Source organism: Cyprinus carpio, chromosome B20 (assembly GCF_018340385.1).
Source record: "Cyprinus carpio isolate SPL01 chromosome B20, ASM1834038v1, whole genome shotgun sequence".
NCBI lineage: Eukaryota > Metazoa > Chordata > Actinopteri > Cypriniformes > Cyprinidae > Cyprinus > Cyprinus carpio.
The window spans coordinates 19,371,023-19,390,578 of record NC_056616.1 but is presented as its reverse complement, the minus strand read 5'-3'; the positions used below and the strand labels follow the sequence as shown (position 1 = coordinate 19,390,578).

Here is a 19,556-nt window from a genome sequence, read left to right as displayed (position 1 = left end):
GATTCACTCAGGTGATTTCTAAATTTCTCTCTTCTGTATTTTAGAAAGCATTTAGTTGCATGCAGCATGGTCACCAAATCCAACAAGGCAGCATAAGAAGTTACCATGATCCGTTTCCCCTCTCTTTTTCACACAGAATTGCTTTAATCCTCTCTGGTAATGCCTAAACTCCTTTATTTCATACTCTGGAAAGCATTTTGGTTCTTTTATAAACCGCTACACCAGGGTAGCCAAATCTGGCAAGGCAGCATAACAGGATGCTGAAATCCATTTGCCATGGGTGCCACAGATATAAACAGTACTGGTAAAGTGTATAAACTGAGGTTTTTATTGGCTTTATTTGTAATCTTTACACAGAAAAGCACAAAAGTATTTCTACATATAATAAAAATGGTTATTAAAATGCTTCTTGTATTGCTGTCTTGATCTATAGGGCTCAGGGATTACTCAGGGCTCAAATACTCCACACGCTGATATTTTGCAGTCCTGTTTGGGCCTCTCATTGTAGGTTGGCACTGCCTCTAGTCTCTTCAGAACCTCTGTGCCCTCAACAAGTTGCCTGAGAGAGAAAGAAAAGGCTGTGATGGAGATTTTCAATTTTGTAAGAATGGTAAATAGCAAAGATCTTAATTAGGCATTTACCTTTTGAATATTGTCTGCATTAATAATGCAAAGCCAAATATCAAGACAAGCTCTCATAACTGGGGCTTTCTTGTGTATATACAGTATGCAATCTATTGGAGTCATTACCCAAAAGCCACATATTTGTGGTCCATCCAGGAGGCTGGCTGTAGTGTGATGTAGAACTGAGAGCCGTTGCTATGAGCACCTTGATTAGCCATTCCCAGAATGCCACGCTTGTTGTGGGATACGACAAAATTCTCATCTGAGAAGAGAAAACCACCTGGTGCTTTTTATATGTATGAAACAATGTGTATTTCACACACTTTAAAGTCACCACGAAATCATAATTGACAGTTCTTACTTTAATGAAATATTGCAATGTTTCTAAATGATACATTGCAATGAAATTTCCCATTTCAAACAGACTTTAACAACCAAAGGATGTATGAAGTAACAAAACATTTATGTAGCACAAACTCTGTACCCTCAAATGTTGGGCCATAGATAGACTCTCCCCCAGTGCCTCTCCTTTCAGGTGAAATATCTGTAATCAAAATCATATATCAATGAATTATATACAATCACAAGTTTTGTTTTATATATATATATATATATATATATATATATATATATATATATATATATATATATATATATATATATATATATCGATACAGTTATGATTATTATCTTACCTCCACCCTGCAGCCAGCCATTTGGCACAACTCTGTGAAAAATTGAGCCCTTATAGCTCAACTCAAGGTTACTCTTGGACACACCTGCCTCTCCAGTGCACAAGGCCTTAAAATTCCTACACGTCTTTGGACACAAGTCTGAGAACAGCTGACAGGTTACATTTAAAACACTTTGAGAGTAGAGAAGAATAAAGTAGAAACACATTTCCACAACAACTCAAGTAATCAACTTATCAATCATCTTACATTATCAAGAGGCATAACATCGGTTTACCTCAAACAACATTCTGCCAAATGCCTCTCCACCGCTTTCAATATCCATATAAACAAAAATATGCTGTGGGAAAGAGAGAGCAGATGTTGCACACATTGTAGCTATTATGTGAAATCATAGATAGTTGTAGTCTCATTACATATGATGTGCGTTTATTTATTGACTGGATTAACATTTATTCCTCGCTCTTGTGTTGATTTACCCCTTTGCTTCGCAGGTTGCTGGTGTAATACTCCTCTGCTAGGGCTTTATAAAGCGCCTGTGGTCGATGGAAAGAAAACTTCCACTCTTTCTCTGCCCAGCTGGACAGTTTCCTCTCATCACCGAGCAACTGGCCGTTTGTGAAGGACATTAGACAGCCGCTGTACTGCCAGACCTCCCCTTTCAGCTCTTGACAAGTCAACGCGCGGGAGTCATTTATTACTAAACCGCAGATTTTGGAAACAAGCGAGCGGTATGTAATTAACGTTAGGAAGTGTCTTACCCTCTTTTTATTCGATAAATAGTCATGCCAGTCACATTCCAGCAACGGGCGAATTGTTGGATCGTCAAATGACTCCGGGAATTTATTTTTCAGTCCCTGCAAGTAGAGACGTTATGGCTTTTTAACAGTTAGCCATGTTAAAATGATAAATACAAAATGGTCAGCCTCTTAAAAACTTTACCTCGGCAATGCTTTTGGCTATTTGAAAATTATGTTTATTTAAAAGACCGACGATCTCTAAATGTATAGTGGATGCCATGTTGTGTGCGTCTCGTTGTCAGGGTAACCGAGGCGAATGGCGCATAACGATGACGAACCGTTCAACATATTTATTCATGCAGTATCTTTCTGTCTCTCTATCTGTCTGTCTGTCTGTCATTTTTCTATCAATCGTTTTATTTATTCATTATCCATTAAGTCATTAATTAAAAAAAAAACAGCAAACGTTCAATACAATAATACATCACAAAAATCAATTAAATTTATTTATTGGGTATATTCATATATTTAATTGTCCATTGAAAAGAACACATTAACAAAGTCCTCTCAAAATGTGTATCTATGAATTTTACTAATGTAACATCAACCACTACTGTCAAATATCATGATGTGCTGAGTCTGACTCAGGGTTTTTATTATTTGAAGTTATGTTTTAACTTCCCCCAAGCTGTATCAGACCCGAGGCTGTTTTGGTGGACTTCTCCAGGGCCAGAAACCTGTCCAGCTTCTGTGCAAAATCAGGGGGCAGGTTGTGAGGGGATCTGTGTGTCTTCATGGTGGTGCTCAGGTATGAGATAAGCTCACAGCTTTCCTCAAACTTTTGAAGTTTCTTTTTGTACTTCTGACGGATGTAGTCTGGGTTCCTGCTGTTGAATGCTGTGGGGGTGGAAGGGTAGAAAGATTTCAAGTGTTTACTTAGTCTTGAAAATATCCTACATTGAATGAATGAATGAATTCTCATTTTCAGCTCTTCTAAAAGGAAGCTAAAATAAGATATTCAAGGCCACCTTTCAGATGAAAGGCCAGGTACAACACAGCAGATTTCTTCACACTGAGAAAGGGCAGCTTTGGCTTGAGTTGACCAACAGCAGTCATGGCTTTGATTATGGGTACTGCCACACTCTAAAAGAGAAAACAAACATATTTCAGAAAAAATATGTGTACAATAATAGCAAACGCAACTGTGGTTAAGATAAGTAAATAAATTAACACAAAAAAACAAAGCTTTAAACACTATTTTACCACTTGTTAAAAACATGGTTTACTGATGGTTACACAATTATGTGACCAATATTTATAGGTGGACAAAAGCAGCATATTCTGTGTTTCAGTGCCCTCTTACTTGTTCCAAATAGCCCAGGATCGGTAAAGAGGTTAGTGAGACCGGATCTTCCAACGGAGGAAGTTTATGTGGAAGTTTCTGGTCCCAGTAAGTCTCGGGTGACCTAAGAACAGTTCTGTTGTGAAATATCTGTTTTCTATTTTAAAATGCATTTTATTTCTGTAATGGCAAAGTAATTGCACTAGCCAATCAGGAATCCCCTCTGCAAAATAACTACTCACTGGAGAAATTTTTCTTGTTTCTTTTCACTCTCAAAGATGTAGATCTTATTTTGGTACTCAACAGCATATTCTGTCTTTCCACGCACCAAAGCCTCATACCTACAGGTGAAGAGAATTACGTGGCAGGGATCTGTTTTTACTTGGAATATAGTTAAAAATGTAGCTTATTAAAGCTGCAGTCGGTAACTTTTGGGGCTCGCGTCTGGCGGAAGAACATTGTAGCCGGAGCTACTTCTCTCCAATATAAACAAAATCCACCGCTCCCGGCTCTTCTGGTCCAATCAGCACAGGGCTGTGCCACAGTGTTGTTTTGTGTTGAAAATGTAAAAAATATATATAATGAGCGAGTACATCATGAATCCATTTTCCAAAGCGTGTTTTTTTTGTATATATCCTGAATCACTACTGTACACCTATAATAAGTGTTTATATTCGGACTATTTTAGTCTGGTTGGGGTCGGCAACGCTGCAGAGTAGCACAGTACCTGCGTGACTCGCCATAGATGTAAACAGAGAGAAGTAGCTCCGGCTACAATTTTCTTCCGCCAGACGCGAGCCCCAAAAGTTACCGACTGCAGCTTTAATGATTAGAGTGAGCAAGACTACATTTAAATTAAGGTTATTCTTTAATCAAGTGTTGTAGAGTGTCTTTGCTGTACCTCTGTTTACCATCCAGATAAGTGACAGGGCAGAAACCCTTCATCTCCACCTGTTGAGGGAACCTACTCTTCACCTGGCCTGTACTGAGCTTATGAGGCAGGAGTGGAGGAGGAGGTAATGGGTAGGGGCAACCTGGAGCCACAAACTGTTCTGGGGACTCTAGGAATTTTTATTAAACACATAAAGAGAGATGTGAGTGAATTAAACCAATATTTCTGTGTGCTGCTGCCTGGACCATCTGATCCTTTACCTCTAGAAATTCCCTGCTGGCCATTTTGTAGAAGTGGCCCCTGAACTCTGCAGCCAATTCCAGTGAGGTATTATGTGAACAGTCCACCAGATGGCGATGAAGAGCTAAGCTAACTGGACAGTACTGCCCAAACTCCCCTAGCCGGGACTGCAGCTCTCGTGGGGTGATGCACAGTCTGTCTATACAGGCTGCCTGGCCTGTGAGAATGACAGAACAAAGTCATCTAAGAATGTCTAATACTAGTGTTTCTTGTTTGACAACTGTACGTCATTTGCATGCTCTCACCTTTGTGAATCTTTTCCAGGTAATCATGAATGTGTCTCAAGCTAATGCGAACCTCATCTAAAACTCGCTCCCACACCCACCACTTGCTCTTGTGAGCATCAATGGGAGTCCAGTTGTGATACTGTTGATGAAAGTGTAGCCTGAGAGCTTCAACTTCCCGCCTGAAGCAAGAGTTGCGTATGTTTAGGACCTGGGGGCTGTCATGCATTGGGTAAGGCCTGTTGGAGAGAGCTGCCATAAGCTTACAAATTTTGAATATTTGCATTTAATATACATAATATGTTAGACCACAATACCATGAAATTTGTATCACTGTCCACGGTAAAAAAATAAATAAAAAATTCATACACATTGTCATGTTGTAGTTTTCAGCAGGGGTGTACTCCAGAAAGCCAGGTTAACCTACCTTCACATAAACCCTGAACTCTTGGTTGATTAACCCAAACCTTGCTTACTCGATGTGTGCTGGTTCCAAAAACTCATCCGGGGGTAATATCATTCAACTCAAAATATGCTCCTGGTTAACACGCAAGACATTCTCAACAGAGCAACAAATCGACAAGACACTGTGGAAACGGACGCTAAGAAAAAGCATGTTATACTATTTCTTTTTTTCTTCCGTTCAAAGGCATTTGCATACTTAGTGCATATCATTGTGAAATCATTATATACAGTGTATATTTTATATATATATATACATATATAATTTATTCATAACATATAATTTAATATAATAATATACAATATTGTGCGCAATCTGTCACACCCACTGGAGTCTCGTCATTAGGTCACGCATGCACTGATACCTTTGAAGTAAAATAACCATGAAACATAACATACTCTGGCAGGGGCGTGTGTAGTGTTTTGGGGGTCCTCAGCAAGTGGTCCCCGAGGGGCCCCCCTCCCTCAGTGGATTTTGCGATTGATTCTGGGGTAGGGATGAGTATCATTTACATTTTATCGATACCGATACAATACTGCTTATCGATACAGTTATCCATACTACTCTGTAATTTGGTCCAAAAATAAATTATGCAAAAAGATGTTGAAAATTTCAAGTTATTTTATCACTGCAGTTTACAAATGCCTCCAAGCAAACAGAAAAAGGCACATAAAGCACATTTTTAAAATAAAAAGGCCCTTCAAAGAGAGAGAGAGAGAGATTTCCTCAGCATACCATAGCACAACATATTTGAACATCATGTGCATAGGAACACAACAGAATGTAATAGAATTCTGGCATGTAGTGATTTTTAAGCAGCCTGATTTCTCTGATTTAGGGGGACTTTTCTATCTCTGTTTTTATCTGCATGATAAAAAGGCTTCTTTTTAACATGTAGAATTATTTATAGTGATACTCAGGACTATTACAAACATTCATTCAGGGCCTGAGTTTCATTTTTGAAAATGGGATGAATTGCCCCCTTAGGTGACTCTTCTGGGAGGGAGTTTTTTTTTTTGTTTTTTTTTTGAGTGGTGGAGGAGGGAATTTTTTGACGTTTTTTTGTTTTTTCAGAAATCTTTTTTGTTTTTACAATGGGGCAATTAAGTGTGCTCTCTCTGGAAAGTGCATGACTGCTAAATCTCTCAAAAGAGCACACGAGGGGTGAATGGTTTAAATACTGGCCAAACTTAAAAAAGAAATGCAAATTATAAACTTTAGTGACGATGCATGTAAACTGTGACAATTCTTGTGTCAACCGTGCAGTGTGCAGCTCGCTTATAGTGCAGATGCGATGTGGCTATATGAAGCCATTTGTGCATTTTGAGAGGGAAAGACAGAGGGCGTAAAACGTGCCAAATCGGTTGTGTGGATCACTCCACTGTGGCGACCTCTGATAAAAGGGACCAAATCAAAGGAAGAGAGAGAGATGGCGAAAGACAGAGAGCTTACGGAGAACTTGTGATGTTTGTAAAATTACTCCTCACAGAAAGTTTTCTAATTATTTTGTAAGTTATTTAATGAAGAAATATGAATTGTACTTCACCTTATAATTATTTTACCCACACAGAAACAGTGGTGCTGCATGTCATGCCAAACCTCTCACTGCAGGCGCCTCATCAGCTTGAGATTGGTTTATGAAAACAGCTTCTAATTCTCCATTAACACAGAAGTACGAGATAAAACAAAATGTGTAAATAATAGTATTGTTTGTCCTGAAGCTTATCGATAGTCCAGTATTGACCCAATTATGCACCAGTCCAAAAAAAATGCTGGTTCTCGACTCCCATCGGAAGAAATTGCATTCCTCGGTGCCCCATGCAATTGCGTGGTGCCTAAACATGCCACTTTACTCCGGAGCAGTTTATGTTCAGTGAATAAGCTGCTAAGTCTATTTACATACCCTGATAATTACCTATCTTTTTGGAACCAAAAGCTGAGTTTATTTGCTTGCTTACCCTTAAACATGCCCAGAAATGTCACATAACCTGCTTTCTGGAATACCCCAAGTAAACAAATTTAGTAAACTGACCTATACTTAACACAACCCCCCCCCCCCCCCCCCCCCCCCCCCCCCCCCCCCCCCCCCCCCCCCCCCCCCACCCCCCCCCACCCCCCCCCCCCCCCCCCCCCCTCCCCCCCCCCCCCCCCCCCCCCCCCCCCCCCCCCCCCCCCCCCCCCCCCCCCCCCCCCCCCCCAAAAAAAAAAATTCATTAATTAAAATGGAATCTAAATATTATAAATTATAAAAAAAATGTCAATTAAGGCTAAATGGAAATAGAAATATTACATAATAGTTATTATATATTAAATATTACTTATATACATATATATATATTATATATATATATATTATATATATATATATATATATCATAAACAAAGCACATAAAATTACTAAAACATGAACTAAATTTAAAAAAGGCAAACTGAAAATATAAATTTAAATAAATAAATGTGCTGGTCTGACCTGTTGTTTTTTTCTCTGTCCCTCAGGCCTCTCCGCAGCACTTCTGCCGTGTCCAGTTGCAGTTCAATCACTAGCATAGGAATAATGCTGCAGGATTCCAGCAATTCAGCCTGATGCTTGGTCACAGGGAAGCCATCCAACACAAACCTGAGGATCACAATGTATAGTGACACAAATACACACACACACACACACATACTGAAGTACATTCTTTGATTGGGATATAGTTGTGGTGCTCACCCACGTGTGCTGCAGACCAGGCTCATTACTGCCACTTCCAGACACTGGATGGCCAGTTCATCAGGTACAGTCATGCCCTGGTTCAAATGCTTTTGCACTTGATTAGCCAACTCAGTTTTGGCCTGGATGTTGAGCACCATACGTATTGCATCCCCAATTGAGAGACGAGCAAGACCATATTCACGTGCAAACACCCGGGCCACTGAGTGTACACACAGTTAAGAGGCCATGAACTACTACAGAAGCAATTGCTTTTTAGGTATTATATATTTTTGAGTGTCTAAACAACACTTGTAATGACTGACCTGTGGTTTTGCCTGCTTTGGGTGGGCCAATGATAGCCAATTTGATGGGAAAGGAAGGGTTGGGCTGTGGTTGACGAAGATATTTGATTGGGTTGAGGATGAAGGTGTTGCGTGTCTCCTTGGATGCAAAAAAGTAGATGAACTGGTGTAGGATGACAGGGAAGGTGGCGTTGAAAGGGCCCTGCAGAGGCTGGATCAAATCTCCTTCTGCATACTAAAGAACATATCAGCAAACTGAGTTTTCCCTAGTTTTATTTTTTATTTTTTTATATATAGTTTTATTCCCTAGTTTATGTTTTAGGCTTTTATTTTTATATTCCTTGAAAATTTGTTGTATATCCGCCCTTACCTTAACAGGATCCCAGCACCCGTAGGCACTGGGATATTTAAAGGATCTGTACAGGAGTCTTCTGGCGAGACTGTAGCTGATTGGCTGGCACATTTGAAACAGTGACTCTCTGTTAACCATCAGAGGTTTGATTCCCTGTAGGAGCTGGTACCTCACAATCCGAGGCGGGCGGCCTGCGCTTATAACCAGATGAGGGATTTGGTTGTCTGTTAGAAAGTCCTAAAAAAACAATCCATACTTTATTTTATTGAATTTAATTGAACAAAAGCATTAAAATCTTCCTAACAAGAAAAGGCCATTTCCTTAGGTGTTAAATGGCATAATGAACTATATATTTGTTTCTAAAATGCCCTTTCTGCACCTTCTCCTTACCATCATACTGGTGAGGTTGTTGTCATCCTTCTCAAACCTCTGAGTGATCTCCATTTCCAGCCTCTCTTCTGCACCAGCTTCTGTTTCTTCATCTTCTGCCTCCTCTTCCTCAACAGCAGGAAACTCCTCCAGCAGCATGGCCTCCATCTCCTCCAAATCCTGCTGCTCTTCATCCATCTCCTCTGATTCTTCTTGCTCCTCCTCGTCATCCTCATCCTGATGGAGCAACAAAAATCCAGTCAGAATCTGTCTGAGCCATTCAGCGAAGCAAGGCACAATGACAGCGATGGATGACCTGTTCTCTGAGAGGCCTCAGAGTGAGTGGGCTGGGTTTTTTAGGTGCAAATTCAGCCATTAGCTCAGCTCTTCTCTGTGTGATGGCCCGCTCCTGCAGTTTGACACAGACCAATGAATATTTAGTCCAAAAAAAAAAAGTTTCACCTGCTTTACGGTACAGCAGTTCAGCGCATCAGCTGTTAATAATATCCAAAGTGCTGAAGTTTTGGCTTAAACACTCACCCTGAGTTCCCTCCTCAGCTTAATGACCAGACACAACTGTTCTTGCCTGCGGTCTCGTCTCTCTCTCCAACGTGTGAGCTGTGAAGGCAGGAGACGCCGCACCACGTCAGAAACCTCTACCGACATCTTTACCACTACATCTGGAAACAAGTGATGCTCCACCATGAAGGACACCTCCTCTTGGTTTTGGGGAAATCCCTCCAGAATAAACCCTGTGGATCTGAGAGAGAAATTTTGAGCAATATTTTGCCAAGACATTACAAATGTTTCTTTATTTCATTATTTAGTCATCTCCATACATCCAAACCCACGTTGCTATTTTCCCTTTGAATATAGAATGAAAGTTATATGGACTATTATATTATTTTAGATTTTTGACATATTATCATTAGACTACAACAATTATATAATATGAATATTTTACTTTTCATAATAATATCTAAAACAAATATTACTGTTATTGTTATTTGTGCCATTAAATCTGTGCAAAGGTGTTTTGTGATCTAAATGGTCTTAAATCAGTGTTGTTAATGTTAACTAAAACTTAAAAAAAAACTATAAATATTAGATGCTAACCTTAAAAAGACTTAGAATGTTAATGTTATGACTGTAAAATAAAAATAAGTACCAATAAATTAAATAAAAATAATTTAAAGCTATATTAAAATATTTTTAAAAGAAAAGAACACGACAAAGCATATAGAAAGTAAAAAAATGAAAATGAAATCTAATTTACTATATTATTAAATAATAGTATATAAACAATATTAAAAAAAAAACACTGTGCCAAATTGATTTTTAACTTTGTTTTGGGCTGTTTCATTTCGTTGTTAAGCTACAGTTATTTAAAAATGTATAGGCAGATAAGATATTAAAGAAAGATAACTCTTTAAAAGTGTGAGTTTTGGTCAAAAAGATTATCAGTGTATATGCTTTTTTGTCCTTTTTGTGTGAATGAGCATTTACTTGTAGGGCTCCTGGTTCCACCACTGTAATATAACCATTTCCAGTATCTCCAGTGGGAGAGGATCTCCATCCTGCAGGTATGCCTTAATGGCCTCCTCATCATCAGTCAATGCTTGTTCTTCCTACAAAAACACAATTACAGTTACTCTGTGGCAAGCAATGCCTCAAGACAAAAATACAAACAACACTCTTTTACCTTTGTGTCAGGATTATCAGACACAGTATCCTCATGACCTGGCTTGTCATCCTGGTCTGGAGGGGACACTGTGCTCTGGGCCTGGGCCTCCAGCAGGCCCTGCAGCTCCTCTGGAGGTTCCTCAGGGGGTTCAGTATCATCTGCATATGACACATGTTTCTGGGTCTTTCGTAGTATAATCTCCTGCAGCCGCTCTCGGAACTGGATGTGAAAGACACCCAGCTGCTCTGCAAGCCACTTCCCATGAGTGGTCTTCCCAGAACCTCTCACTCCTAGCAAGAAGACCCGCAGTGCAGGTGGCTGGTGGCATACAAATGGTTTCGTGTTATATGTACACTATTTGTAATTTTCTATTTGATGTTCAAAAGTAAAAAAACAAGGTCAGAGGTCTGTTGTCATTTGCTGACATGTTTGTGAGTTTTTATCAGTTATCTTAATAAAATAATGCTCATACCTTTAGTAGTTGTGTGTTAGAAATGTAGAGTTCAGGATTCTGTAGGAACTTTTCTTGTGCCTCAGTGCTGGAGAAATAATAGACTTTGTCTCTGTACTTTGCAGCATATTCGTCCAGACATGGTTGTAGCATACCCCTCTCCTTCAGCACCACTGGACAAAAATGCTTGGTGTCTCCCAGGTGCCTCTTAAAGCTGCCATCCTCCTGAGACCATCATAAACAAAAGAGTGGTATGATATTCAGAGAATAAGTAACAGGTGTTTTTACACTTTTTTTTGTACACATTGTTGGTCAAAGGGTTTCCCAAACTGGGGTTTGTGAGTTGATGAAAAGCTAATAATTAAATAAATAAAAAATGTTTTTAAAAAATTTGAATGCAAAAATGTATTCTGGGTCAACAGCCCCTTAATTCAGCATGGATTTTATTCACAGTCGATTTTACATCTCTATTATGATGTATTTTGGAGTATTTAATTAGTGCTGCATTAATGATGGGTGCAACCTCTGATTCTTGTTCCTCCTCTTCATTAACATCTCGTTTCTCAGCCTGTGTCAGGGCATGTAGGGCCTCTTCCTCCTCCTCCAGGTCTGCACTAGATATGCTCATAGCTGTGTACTTAAATGGCTCTAAGTGAGAAAGTAAAGATATAGTGAGTGAGAAGGAGTGGCTGCTAATTTAGAGTGAAAGAAAGAGCCTGAAACAGTCAGACAGTCCACTCCACATACTCTCCATATGGTAAATCATCTCTTGGAGTGTGTCCTGAGGGGTTTTGTTGCTGATGTCCAGTATAGCATAGCTGCAGGTGATTATATGCTTCATGTTTTCCCAATCTGCCATAAATTGCTTCAGTTGCACACTAAAAGCTTCCATCTCTGGGCCGGCAGGATAACCATTTTCCCACACCCTTGTCAGCGCCATCTCTGCACACCCAGATATATTTAGATATGCACAAAAAAACACTATGAAGTCATAAAATTATAACTTCCACTCAAGTAAAGGTAAATAACAGTGAGTGCTGAAGAAAAAAGATATAAAGATATATAATAAACAATAAGACTACAAACCTTCATTGTTTAGAGTTTTTTCTTCATCAGACTTATCAAAACTCTCTGCAAATACATAAAAATTACTTATCAAAACATACTTTAACATTTAAATGAAAAAAAAAAACAGATTTTTAAGCAGCCATTACTCTAGCTGTCAGTGTCATATGATTCTTCAATCATTCTAATATGTTGATCTGCTGCTCAAGAAATATTTTTTAATATGTTGAGAACAGTGCTGCTTGATATTTTGAGGAAACCATGATGCATTTTTTATTCTTTGATGAATAGAGAGTTAAAAAAAGAACAGAATTTATTTGAAATACAAATAACCTTTGTAACATAACATTATTATGGTAGTATATGCGCAGTGTGAATGCAGAGTATCTGTTGTTGAGAGATGTTAAAGAGTACTACCTGACTCCTCATGCAGTGTCTCTAGTTTAGACATGGTGTCAGTAGGCTGTGAACCATCCTTTGAGTCCTCAGTGTGTTTCCTGCAAAAAAGCATGAAAACTGCTGAAAATTGGTTGAAAACAGTACCTTACCACCATTTTAAAATATGTAAACCACCACTTTATTACATTTCCATTATGAAATTGTTAACTGTATCTTAAACACTGTTTTTCTCCACAGGTTTTTGAGATCCATTTAAATACAATTTAATCTGAATGAATATCTAATTAAAACCTGGAAGCAGTTCAGGGATTTTGAACATTTTGAACGTTTCATAATATTTGTAATTGCAAAGTTATTACATTAGAAAAGAATGCAAAATAGAAGGATTTCCTCCAGTGATTTAAAATGTTTATTTCTCACTGTATATTTTATGAACTTGGGCTCGTATATTAGCCACACTCACAGTCTCTCACTGATGTCTTGTGTCTTCTGCAGTTTTCTTTCTTTTTGTAGGCGGGCCAGCACAGCTCTATCCACCTGTTCTTTATTCCGTTCATACATCCTGGTTAGTATAGTCCTTCCCAATAAATAGCAACAAGTGACCATCACAACTAAGTGGACGTCATGGCCTAAACAACCATAGAATATTATCTGATGTCAAAATAAAGACTAAGAAATGATGGATGCACATATACATCAAATTACATGTCTTTTCTCACCCTCTCCATCATTGTCTGTCAGACAGAACAGGACTTCTGGTGTTACAGCACTATGTAGTTCCTCAATAGTGATCAGCTGGGATCTGCTGCTGGGAATGTTGTCCAGTATCCATCCCCTTATATGTCCAACATCTTCAGCCTCAATCTAACAACCCACAGGCACTCTTAAACACAAATAATTCTACGTAAGTATGAGAGCTAAAGGAGGAAGCTCAGCGGTCTACCTCTCTTATGTGCTTCTCAAAGGCCTCCAAAAAAAGCTCCCGTGGAGTTGAGGCTGGAGACTCTGCTGCTTTCTTCATAGCTTCCTCCACAAAAGCTTGAACATCTGGGTGATCTTCTTTCACCTCTATTGCTGTAAAAAGGACACATGACCAATTCAAGGTTATTTTATTATTATTTCTATACTATTATAGTATTTATTAATATTTTGAATTAGATTTTATTTTTATATTTTCAGTTTTATTTTTAGTAATTCTGTAATGTGCTGTTGTCATTTTTATTCGTTTTGTTGTTTTAAATATTTCTATTTAGCTTTATTTTTATTTCAGTTTCATTTTTAGACATTTTAGTACTCAAGATGTTTATTTTCAATATAGTTTTATGTTTTTAATCTAATATTTATATTATATTGTATAGCTTTATTTCATATAGTTTTAGGTATCAATAATAAATAATTGTAGCACGGTGCATTCAATAGTATTTATAATTCATAGTATTTTAACTACTGGATTAATATTTAATTTCATACCTTTCTCACTTATTTCACTGACAGGGTGTGTATCTAAAAATAAAGTGAATGATACCAGTTAACAATATGTTAAAGCACAGGACATACATTGTTGTCAATGAAACTGAGGAGTAAAGTGTAAAGTCTGTGTTGTGTGTGGATTGACCTCACCTGTGTAAGTTTCACCAGACTCTCCTTCATTAGTTGTCACATTACCTACAAAAATGAAGAAACGCCATCTTAAAGATGTCCCAGAATATCTTTCCAACTTCAAAACAAATAAAGAAATTATTCTATCATGCCATGGAGCTTATTCTGTATATTTACCAAACTGGTGTTTTCTAACCTGATGCATTTGTAGCCTCAAGCTGCATCTTGGTCCTGACTTTCTCTAAGCCTGTGAGCGTGGCATCTTGACGCACTTTGTCCAACATGTCTTTTGTGAACGTACCAAGTGTATGCTCCATCAGCGCTTCAACATCCACCACTACAGCCCCATAATACTCAGCTAGCAGTGCACTCATTGTGCTCTTTCCTGAGCATGGCGGGCCGATCACAGACACCTTGCAAGGCAAGTGGGGTATGTGTGGCAGCAGGTAGCGTCGAGGGTTCACCATGAACTTCTGCAGGGCTTCCTGAGATGACAGGACGTAGAACTTATCCATGAAGCTGATGGGGAGAAAAGCTTGAATTTATAAACAGCCCCTCTGGATAAAAAAGTTGATTTATAATAAATTAGTTTTCACTAACCCAACTGCAAACTCTGGTCTGCCCTTGACGATCCTGCCCTCTTTGAGCACCACCGGACAGTTGCCGGACCATCGACTCATTCGCCAGTGAAAGCCTGGTGCGACATTTCTACAGGTCGACAGAGTTCGAAACAGCTCCTCCTAAAAAACAGACTAGGTGAAGAGGCACATAAAATGAAGGTCAGTTTAGAGAGGTGTGTGTTTACAGTAACTGACTGTGTCCATCTGATCAGCAAGCTCTGCTTCCTCTGGCGGCATTATATGCACAGGTACAGCTGGACATCTCACACCCATGAACTCCAAACGAGACATTACTGACTGTGGACATGCACAGACAATTGTAAAGTTTAGTGTTTAAATCACTACATTATATATCATATTATTTGAATGCTTTACTAATTTCAAGACAGAATTATATCTTAAAGCGATAGTTCAGCCAAAAATGAAAATTGTTATCATTTACTCACTCCCAAGTTGTTCCAAACCTGTATGAATTCCTTTATGCTTTTGAAAACAAAAGAAGATAGTTTTATTAATGTGGGTAACCAAACAGTTGCTGGTCAACACTGACTCCATCAATATTATTAAAAAATATCTTCTTTTATATTCAACAGAAGAAAGAAATTCATGCAGGTTTGCAACAACTTTTCAGATTTTTCATTCCAACAATATAGTTCCCCTATGCCTTTATCATTATAGTTGTGATATGGACTAAATTATTCTCATAGAATTAGAACAGTTATTGAAATGTTATAGTTTCCATCCTTAGTCACTACAGCTTGACTGAGTTCACCCACCTTAAAGAGATCCTCTGGATCCTTGTTTCCATCCAGCTCAAACAAAAATGGAGGATTGTGGTCTGCCATGTAATCCTACACATCCAACATAAGCGTAATGCTGATTATTTCTATAATAGTGTGTACAATTTGTAAGTGTGCAATACTGTAGATGCCATTACCTCTAGAGGCCTGAGGACGGTGTCCTTATAGCACATGATCCTGCTGTTGGTGTTCTCTGGGTAATTTTCAATCACTCTTACTAGCTGTGTGATCATGTCTTTCTGAAGCTCTAACTCTTCCATTTAAACAGATTTTCAATTACATTTAGTCATTTGTGCACAGAACTTCAATATTTGGCAGTTCTGAAATCATTTATGAAACTTAACTTTTGTAGCAAACACTGTAAATAGTTTATACAGTGGTTTGGTAAAGTGTCTGGGAAATAAATCATTGCAGCAATACACTGGCTCTCATTTAGGGGGCCAGGACCCACTTGGGTGCCTTCTCAAACTTCAAATGGGACCACATGACAACTTGACATTAGTAAAAAAATTATTTTATTTTTATATTAAATATTAATAAATTGCAGAGCGTGGAATGGAATCACAACATTAACTGTGGTTGATAAAGTTAATATATCTAACAGTTTTTGTTGTTAAACATTTTGAAACCAAGCAGAATTATCAGACAAAATATTTTCTATGAAAGTCAAGCTTGGTAAGAAACCAGGAAGCTGGTTGTATTACCTCTTCCTCCAGATCTTCTGTTTCTTCCTCTTCCTCTTCCTCTTCCTCGTCCTCATTCTCTCTGTTGCTGCTTTTCATGAGTGACTCTTTCTTCACATCAGGGTCCCACTTCTCCCTCTGGAACACACGGCCTGTCTCTGGATGTTGACGCTCATCTGATAGCCTGCGGATCAGGTCCCTATCTGCACACTGCACACATAAACACACTCATTTATTATCCTTACAAAGTGTTAAGTGAATAACACAATGTCAGCATCTTAAAATTCAGTGGAGTGTAGGTAACATTAAGATTATGAAAAACCTTGATGTTGATGATGAAGTCTGGTGGCATGCTGAGGCTTTTAATCAAGTCTACTTGTTCCTGTATCTTCAGGTATTCCTCTGACATTGATGGCAAACAGGCCAGAACATAACCTGCTCATTCAGACAAGTCATTACAAATATATATTACATATATATAACAATGAAAGGTTTACATTTTTGTTTATTTGGTTAACTAGTCATTTTTATTCAGTTATGTTATTTCAGTTGTGTCATACACCTTTACCATAATGTTCTATATCAGGTGACTTGAGCCGGTCAACAATTAACTGGACCATCATCTCTTCTGAAACAGCTTTTCCTTCAGCCAGAATCTTAAAGAGCTGTAGCAGAATATCTTATATGAAACAGCTAGAATATTTAGCAGGGACTCAGTTATTTCTATTGTGATCGTGTAAATGACTAAACATCAGTGATACACACCTGTACACCTTGTTCTGTCTCATCACTGATGTGGCTGTTGAGAAGATCTGTATCTAAATAGGGTGAAAATGAAATATTCAGAAACTCCATATGTAATAATTGCAATGTCACATCAAAGGCACTTGATCATTTACCATCAATGAGGATGCAATTCCAGGTCTTGGCTAATTTTCTGGCAAGAGTAGATTTCCCAACACCCTGAAAAAAACACACAAAACATTAAAAATATATAAGTTATATATATATATATATATTTGTTTTGACTGAAGAATATTGAGGTGAATTCAGGTTGATTGGAACACATTGTGGCATTGAAATGCCTGGGGAAAGGTGTCCCAATCAACCTGAATTAAGCCCTACTTTTATGTTTGAGAGAGAGAAAAAAGATGTATGTTGACAACTCACTGGTTTTCCAAGGATGATAAAACATGAAGGTTTGGAGAGCAGGATCTCTCTCTCTGCTTCATCCTCGATAAGTTTATCCACTAATGAGAAGTTGGACGCTTTAGGGACAGTGGGTGACATTGTATGATACTGTAAAGCAAAAATACAGAGATGTTAAGCTATTTCAATTAATCAAGAAGTCAAACTCTAAAGTTCAATATCAAATCATCGTTAATTATCAACTGACATTAAGATTTTATACGAACTAATGTGAGTATCCCGCGCGCAATATCAAGTGAACATTTTTTTATTTTCTGTTCTTCTGTAATCATATATGCTTCAGTTAAACATAATACTTTCTTAGCTCATTGATTTTACTCACTTTAATAGTGACTGCAGCAACAGACTGTAGCCTTCATCTCTATCCGCTCTTCGTTTGTTGAACGGTGTCATGGCAACCTGTGCCCCCAACAGAACTGACAGGATAGAGAGAAAGCAAGGCTTGACGAGCTTCTTATTTTGTTGACGTGGGCCAGCATAAGCTGTAAAATGTGTCCCAGAATTATATGATCCCCTATATTAAAATATTTTTAACAAGACATTTTCCAGAAGCGTTTTCATATCTGCTTACAAATGAACTTATTCAGTAGGACCACCAGAGGTCAGTGTTAAGCGTTCCCAAATGACAATTTATTCATTTATTTAAAAAATACACACGCGCTGGAATTTAACTCTACATCACATAGGGACACAAAGTAAAAAAAAAAAAAAAAAATTTTTTAATTATTATTATTATTCATTATTTCATTTGGATATGTCTCTATATGCCACAAACTATTAACTACCCATTAAAGTACTTTTGAAGATCATTGTAAAATAAAATTTAAAAAAGCTGTTTTTAAGGTAATTTAATGCTGGATTATGGCAGTTCTCTCTAGTTCACTCCATAGAAATTAATTAAACAAGCTAAACCCTGGGGACACTTTTCTGAGACATAACAAACTGCTTCCTCATTCCTAACAAAACTGCAAGAGGTGGGCGTTGTCTGACGACTATCTACTCAGTCATATTCAGCATATTTAGGTTACCTGCATGACAAAAAAGTTGTTAAATTTCTGTCCCTCATCGTCAATCTGTGCCGTTTTTTTAAACTTTTTATCAGTATAATCAAAAGCTGATGGTTATGTGTCTTCTGCAGTCAGACTGCCTCATAAATCACATCCCGTGTCAGCTGTTTTCCATTGACACAACACTACTTAATGTCTGTGTGCAGTTCTCATAGAGAGCATCAAGTAATACAGAGTAACAAATTAATGAAATATTAGCCAACACATCAATGTGGGCCCCACATGGGTTTTGATGTCAGACACAAAAATGGACAAAACACTGAAGCTCTTAAGAAAAATGTATTAATTTATTGCTGCATATATATATATATATATATATATATATATATATATATATATATATGTATATATGTGTATGTGTATGTGTGTGTATGTGTGTGTGTGTGTGTGTGTGTGTGTGTGTGTGTGTGTGTGTGTGTGTGTGTGTGTGCGTTATAAACAGATACAATCTCAAGGTGCAAAGGTGTCGTGGGCTGGTACTTGTTATATAATATGCCTCTAAAGACGAAATAGGGCAAATGTTATGTTTTCCCTTAATATAATAAACACAGATCAATTGTTTTTAATTTTTTTTTCTTTTTACATCAAAATTATAACAATAGCCTGGTATTAATCTATTAGTAAAGTTGCTTACTGCAGGGATGTTTGTCAAAATTTTAATCACCAGAACACAGAATTTGAGTGCTGAATTACACCACAGTACATTTACGAAACACACATGAAAGAAGTCGTCCATAATAAGCTTATTCGTGCCATCATAAATAGGCTACGTGTAATCGTCTAAATATATCTAGTGTAGTATATGGGATCGTATTTGGAGAGTGACCTTTGGCTGGTAAAAGCGATGACTGAGATAAGATCCGAGGAATTCCAGCGGCCGCGAGGGAGGGACACACTGCAACAAAGAAACACGCCGTTCACATTCACATACATGTACTCATACTCCCCTCTGCTTCAATTATCCAAAAATAACAACAGTGAGGAAGA

The 19,556-nt window shown here is 38.0% G+C and overlaps 2 protein-coding genes and 1 long non-coding RNA gene across 4 annotated transcripts; 1 reads left to right on the top strand and 2 right to left on the bottom strand.

Annotated features, from left to right (window-relative positions):
• Positions 1–307: 307 nt before the first annotated feature.
• Positions 308–2,385, bottom strand: ppil6 (peptidylprolyl isomerase (cyclophilin)-like 6). Its single transcript, XM_042746205.1, has 8 exons — positions 2,259–2,385; positions 2,078–2,173; positions 1,796–1,984; positions 1,594–1,656; positions 1,320–1,467; positions 1,109–1,168; positions 751–886; positions 308–559 (listed from the first exon to the last, which is right to left on the bottom strand). Exons 1-8 carry the CDS (start codon positions 2,334–2,336, stop codon positions 448–450), a joined length of 882 nt encoding a protein of 293 aa, XP_042602139.1. The 5' UTR covers positions 2,337–2,385; the 3' UTR covers positions 308–447.
• Positions 2,386–2,549: 164 nt separating this feature from the next.
• On the bottom strand, positions 2,550–19,533 carry ak9 (adenylate kinase 9). Of its 2 annotated transcripts, none has more exons than XM_042746194.1 (38): positions 19,396–19,533; positions 17,464–17,592; positions 17,193–17,256; positions 17,059–17,111; positions 16,862–16,958; positions 16,616–16,728; positions 16,315–16,503; positions 15,748–15,870; positions 15,587–15,661; positions 15,006–15,107; positions 14,791–14,930; positions 14,387–14,709; positions 14,212–14,256; positions 14,062–14,094; positions 13,535–13,665; positions 13,311–13,455; positions 13,055–13,172; positions 12,610–12,689; positions 12,214–12,258; positions 11,875–12,069; positions 11,651–11,775; positions 11,149–11,352; positions 10,695–10,994; positions 10,499–10,620; positions 9,533–9,752; positions 9,309–9,401; positions 9,014–9,229; positions 8,642–8,860; positions 8,293–8,506; positions 7,988–8,189; positions 7,748–7,894; positions 4,836–5,053; positions 4,551–4,747; positions 4,300–4,469; positions 3,641–3,739; positions 3,420–3,522; positions 3,085–3,199; positions 2,550–2,953 (listed from the first exon to the last, which is right to left on the bottom strand). In XM_042746194.1, exons 2-38 carry the CDS (start codon positions 17,581–17,583, stop codon positions 2,730–2,732), a joined length of 5,379 nt encoding a protein of 1,792 aa, XP_042602128.1. In that variant the 5' UTR covers positions 17,584–17,592; positions 19,396–19,533; the 3' UTR covers positions 2,550–2,729. The 2 variants fall into 2 exon arrangements, with proteins under 2 accessions (XP_042602128.1, XP_042602127.1); XM_042746193.1 differs by lacking the exon at positions 19,396–19,533 and adding an exon at positions 17,825–18,105.
• Positions 2,750–9,657, top strand: LOC122140911. The gene is made up of 7 exons (XR_006157442.1): positions 2,750–2,864; positions 3,045–3,745; positions 4,317–4,749; positions 4,855–5,046; positions 7,774–7,908; positions 9,130–9,464; positions 9,551–9,657. It is a non-coding gene; the product is annotated as an uncharacterized LOC122140911 (long non-coding RNA).
• Positions 19,534–19,556: the final 23 nt, after the last annotated feature.